This window comes from Chlorocebus sabaeus, chromosome 11 (assembly GCF_047675955.1).
Source record: "Chlorocebus sabaeus isolate Y175 chromosome 11, mChlSab1.0.hap1, whole genome shotgun sequence".
Taxonomy (NCBI): Eukaryota; Metazoa; Chordata; class Mammalia; order Primates; family Cercopithecidae; genus Chlorocebus; species Chlorocebus sabaeus.
In genome coordinates, this window is record NC_132914.1 from 104,165,244 (window position 1) to 104,171,243 (window position 6,000).

The following is a 6,000-nucleotide window of genomic DNA, read 5'->3' on the forward strand; positions in this document are numbered from 1 at the left end:
GGAAAAACTATCTCAGTTGACATTCTCACAAGCAGTATGAGTGATTCTCTCATCAGTTTTTATTTTGATATGTGAAAAATGATATAACACTAATTCAACTTCTTTTTATTATTCATGAGGGTGATGTTTTCATAATTAAACTATTTTCTTCACCTTTCTTTCCTTTTGTGAATCAACCATTCCTGACTTGTAAAACTGCAATCGTTCTGCTTTTTAAAAATTGACTTGTATAAACTCTATGAATTAAGAAATATAATCTCATTTTTGAAAATATAATATTTTCTTCAGCTCATTTTCAGTTGTTGATGGTATATTTTAGCATACCAAAGCAGCCCCTTTTTAAATTGTGGTAAGATATAAATAACAAAAAAATTTACCATTTAAACCATTTTCAAGTGTACCATTCAGTGGCTTAAAGTACATTCACAATGTTGTACCACCACGACCATTATCGCAAACACCAACTCTGTCTCTGTGCCCATTAAACAATAACTCTCCATACCCTCTTTCCTCCAGACACCAGTTACCTCTATTTTACTTTCTGTCTCTATGAATCTGTCTATTCTAGGTACTTCTTATATGTGGGGTCATATAATAATTGTCTTTGGTGTCTAGCTTATTTCATTTAGCATAATATTATTAAAGTTCATATTACAGCATCTGTTAGAACAAAGCAGGTAATTTCACGTGGTCAAAGGAAGGTCAGGGAAGTTTTCCTTGATGATCCGTACTGCTTTTAAGTACCAGATGATCAGCAAAAATTCATCCATATTTCCTCCCATATTTTTGTTTGAATTTTAAAACTTAGCTCCTTAAGTTCATTTGAAATTTCTGGGTGTGAGCTGAGAATCTAAATAGATTTTATCAATAGTTTACTTTTCTCCAAGTATCATTTTCTGAACAATCCTTTCCTTCCCCATGACTTATGATGCATCCTTTATCATATGTTAAATGTAGCTTTTGTCTCTAATTAGCCTCTATCCTCATACCCCTACTTTGCAATTCCCTCGTGGGGCCAAGAGGTTTATTTCTGGTCTTTGCTGCATACTTGTCTCCCCCTGCCAGACCATCCTCAGACAAGCTCTGGTTGACTCACTCTTCCACCCTTCCCACCAACTATCTCAAATCTTCTCAACTCAGACCTCTAGCTTCCCGCCTACCTCCATACCCACCTTCACTCACAACCAGTGCCCTGGCCTCCTATCTGTACAAAGAAAGGAGAGCAGCTCCTCTTAGCAGACATAAACCTATCACTAGTTCCCCTTCCCTACAATCACAGCTTTCATTATTCAGGGTCATTCCTGCTCCTATGCTGAGCCCAGCCTCTCTGGCCTGAGAACTCTCAAGCCCTTCTTTCTCAAGTGTTCGCTGCTTCAGGTGTATCCTCCTCCGATGCTCCAGCCATCACTCCACTGCTCTTCCTCTCCTTGCCCAAACCCTATCTCTTTCCACTGCTCTTCCTTTCCCTGCCCAAACCCTCTCTCTCCACTGCTCTTCCTTTCCCTGCCTAAACCCTATCTCTCTCTTCCCCTCAGCTAATTCTTGCAGATCCTTCTTTGTCTCCATTTCCTCTTCTACTTATATAGCTTGCAATAAAGATAACTTCCATGTGGTTATAGCCAATGAGTAGTTTTCATTATTATCTCTTTTTTTGTAGAGATGAGGTTTCACCACGTTTCCAGGCTGCTCTTGAACTCCTGAGTTCAAGCGATCTGCCCACCTTGGCATCCCAAAGTGTTGAGATTACAGGCGTGATATGGTTTGGCTGTGTCCTCACCCAAATCTCATCTTGAATTGTAGCTCCCATAATTCCCTTGTGTTGTGGGAGGAACCCAGTGGGAGATAATTAAACCATGGGAGCGGTTTCCCCCACACTGTTCTCATGGTGGTGAGTAAACCTCATGAGAGCTGATGGTTTGATAAGGGGAAACCCCTTTCACTTGGCTCTCATTCTCTTCTCTTGTCTGTCATGATATGAGATTTGCCTTTCACCTTCTGCCATGATTGTGAGGTCTTCCCAACCACGTGGCACTGTAAGTCCATTAAACCTCTTGCTTTTGTAAATTGCCCAGTCTTGGGTATGTCTTTATCAGCAGCCTGAAAAAGGACTAATCCAACCCATGAGCCACCACACCCAACCTTCCTTATCTCTTTTGACTTCTGCAGCTTTTAGCAGAGTTGACCACTTTCTCCTTGAAATATTCTCTCATTTGACTTCCTGGACACCTCATTTTTTTGATTCTTCTCCCTTTCTATACTTCTGGCCATCCTCTATCTGTCTCCCATGCAAGCTCACCTTCAAGGCTTGGTTCTAGACCTCTCTTCTTCTTACCTTACAGTCTCTCCCCACAGATCTTGTCCTCATCCAGATATTCAGTTAATCCACTTGGGATTCTTTCCAACTTCTTCTCAACATGTGATCTTGTCAGCTCCCTGCAATAAACTTTTCAATGGCATTTTAGGATAAAGACAAAATAAAATAAAACATAGAAATGCCTTACCAGGCTACAAGGCCTCTTTGGGCTGTGCTACCACCCTAATTCCCATTTCCCTCTCCTGCACCAGCTGCATTTGCTTCCTGTCAGTCCCTGGTGCTCTACTGGTTTCTACCATGTGGTCTTTGAAGACTGTGGGTCAGATTCCATGCCCAAAATGCTCCAACTCTTAGGCCTAAGTGTCACTTTCTCAAGGAAACTTTTCTAACCTTCATGAATACATGAAGCCTCCTGTCCTCATTATAGGATTTCATGGCACCATGGACTTCTACACTTGTGCACAAGTGGTACAACAGCTGCAGCTGTTCGTGTATTGTTTCTGTCTCAACACTCCACATGGACAGAGACTGGTCACCACAGTGTTCCAAAGAACTACTTCCCTACCCTTCACCGAGCTACCTTCACTGCTTCTAGGAGGCATTCCTGGGCAGGTGGCCTTCTGTGTGCTCTTCCACAGCACCCTGCTCCGGACTCTACTGCAGCACTTATCATGCTTTTATGTTCTTTATTCTTTCAACCAGTAGGAATTACGTTGCTATTTGTTTGAAGTTCAAGTTGTGTATCAGGCATACTAGGCACAGGTCTGCTAAACCAACACTTCTTCATCCCTCCATTTGGATCACAGATCAACTTAGAACCTGAGAGTCACAGACTCTCTTTCCAGAAGAAAAGACCCACACTCACATTTCGCAAATGATTTTAGCAGGATTCATGGACACCCTGCAACCCGGCCATGAACAACTTGCACTAGATTTACAAGCGTTGGGAAGGCAGAACTGAACGGTGTTCTGCTTTATTCCCTGCACCCAGCAAAGAACTTGTTCCACACAGAGACAAAATCAGTATTTGTCAGGTGAAACTGAGTGAACAAGTGGATGCAGTAAATTAATGCAGTGGGTAAAACTGGGTTACCAGACACAGACTGCCTGATTCCTGGACAACAGTTGTGCTGAGACTTGAGGAAGTTACTTCACCTCTCTGAGCCTCAGTTTGGCATCAGGAAAATGGTGACACTATCTCCTGGGTGACTGCAAAGATCAAACGAGTTAATACCACAAATCACTTAGAATATGCAGAAAACTCTTCACATATACTAAATCATTAAATCATCACAACAACCCATTTTAAAATGAGGAAACAGACACAAGTAAAGGAACTTGCCCAAGGTTGCCTAGCTAAAAAAAAAAAAAAAAAAAAAAAAAAAGGCAGAATTAGATTCAAACCCCACAGCTTGGCTCCAGAGTCCTGCTCTTAGCCCTGTGTCCCCACATAAAGTAATGCTTTTGGTAAATGTTCGTTAAATCACAATGTGGGCTGTTCTAGGATGCTTGTTTCTTAAGCATTTTTGAGGAGTGAAATTCACTTCCGTAATACACACAGTTATGGTTAGTATGATCTTCTCTACACCACCACTGGCTTCAGTAGAGTTCTTCTTTCGTAACACGTAAGCCCTGCTGCCAGTTTCAAACTGACCAACGTTTATAAGCAAGGAAAAACGAGGGTCCTCGGAAGATCATCTCCGGGACGGATCAAAAGGCCGCACATTCACTGTAGGGCCTCCGCTTTTCCAGAGAAACCCGGCAGGCTGAGCTGAGCGTCTGGTGATGCGTGGGGTTTTGCGGACCCTGACCTCCGCCACGGCGCCGCAGGTGAGGAAGGGAGCAGACGAAGAGGGCGACTCACCCGTCGGCGTCAGCTCCAAGCAAGGCACAGGGAGTGCCGGGGGCCAGGCCCCGTCCTTCCCTCTCTCTTCGGTCAGCCTCCACACGGTCCGCCGTCCCCCCGAGGCCTAGAGCCTGGGTCTCGGTCCTCCGTCCCAAGAAGCTCCCGACAGTCCTCGGCAGCGTCAACCAGGCCACCAGCCCCTTCGCCCATGGCCAATCAGGTCTCGGGAGATGACACCCCACCCCCCGCAAACACGCCCCCACGTCCCAGCGCAGCCAGTCAGAGCGCAGGACACAACTATGCGTCCCTCCCCGCACCACAAGGGGGAGTGGGAGTGGGAATCGGCTTTCCAGGGAGCGGAGCCTGTGCCGGCGGGGGGCATCTGGCATTTTCACATCCTTTCCTTAGCATTTTAGGAAGCGGAGTTCCAGTAGCTTTGACGCTTAGAAAATATAAGAAAAAAAGAAGTAACAGAAACTGCTATATCTTTAAGATAGAACCAATCACAGTTCCCAAAATAATTCAGTTAGGTAAAGAACCAACTTACAAAAGAAATGTTTAAAAAAAACCCAAATTCTTTGAAACACATCTAAACTCTTCCCCGCCCCCACCCTACCCCAGCAGTTAGCGACTGATTCGTCTTTAAAAGCCATTCTCCCTTCTCCCCCTCCTTGCCACCTTCACCTAAATACTCGCCTTTTCTGATAAACTGCCAAGTGGTTTCCATTCTAATTATTACCGGTGATGCCCAATCTCATACACTAAACACATTAATTTCTCCTTAAAGCCAGGCTCAATGTCTCTCTCATTTATTTTCACATTTCTCCATCCAAAACACAAGTATTTATGGCAGGCCTGTTAAGCGCAAAGCATATTGAAACAGCAATGAGAAGATAGAGGGGGAGTAAAACACATTCCTTGTCCTTACGGAGCTTATATTCTAGTGGAGGGCAGAGATATCAACAACTAATAACGTGACTAATCACACCTAGAGTTAAGTGTTATCGAGGACAGGGTGCCCTGACCTGGGCCTGGTGGTTCTGTTTGTGTGGAGTTGGAGTCAGAAAAACTGGTTTTCCCAGCTGCAGGTCCCTGTTCATAGCACACTGCACAGTTCTGCCGTAATCAGTGGCACTGGCACTTAGACTGCCCTCACAACCTGTGGAGTAAATTCCTTGAGGCTACTGATCATTTTTCTGTGAACAATGCTCGGCACACAGTAGGAACTCAGAAAATGTTAACTAAATCTTTGAGTCTAGTCTCAGTATGCAGTTTAGGCTCAACAGGCTTTACTGAGAGGCGCTCACACATGCATTTTTAATTCCACAGAGTAGCACCAAGAATCCTGGCTTCTCAAGATCACCTCTGATCTCTAGGATATTCTAGAACGATCTGAGCAACTGAAGTGTACAGCTGAGGGGTGTTTGTCCAGCAATCCCTGAGTTATCTGAATATAAAAACTCTATTATGCATAGATTTATTGCATACTTTTTCCTGAAATAAAACGATTTGGGGTCCAGACTAACCAAAGTGAGTCATTTGTACTTAGGAAAAGGAAATTAGGATACAGAAAAGGAAGTTAAGGAATGTAAACTCAGGACTTAGAACTGCAAGCTGCCATCACTGGTCAGGAGGGAGGGAGCAGAAATGTGCACCAGGGTGCCGGAAGCCTGTATTAGGGCTCCACGTAATTGTGTGAGGAATTACAAGACATATGACCCCGTCCATTGTAATCAAAACTTGAAACTGACAAATCAGCTATTCCAACTGTATTAAATAAATGCTACTCAAAGTTTTTTCCAGCCCAAATATTTAAACAGTGTATTTCTAGGACCATATA

At 43.8% G+C, this 6,000-nt stretch overlaps 1 protein-coding gene across 2 annotated transcripts in view; it reads right to left on the reverse strand.

Annotated features, from left to right (window-relative positions):
- Positions 1-4,767, reverse strand: part of LOC103239040 (uncharacterized) — an 8,824-nt gene extending 4,057 nt beyond the window's left edge. Inside the window, exons 1-2 of one of the 2 annotated variants that reach the window (XR_012094588.1) lie at positions 4,179-4,766; positions 2,333-2,433 (exon numbers count right to left, since the gene is read on the reverse strand). Coding sequence is in view for 1 of the 2 variants with exons in the window: in XM_073021066.1 (XP_072877167.1) it covers positions 2,334-2,433; positions 4,179-4,549 (471 nt within the window). In the remaining variant the exon portion in view is untranslated. Of the gene's footprint in view, positions 1-2,332; positions 2,434-4,178 lie in introns of both variants that reach the window. The other variant, XM_073021066.1, reaches the window with a different exon arrangement.
- Positions 4,768-6,000: the final 1,233 nt, after the last annotated feature.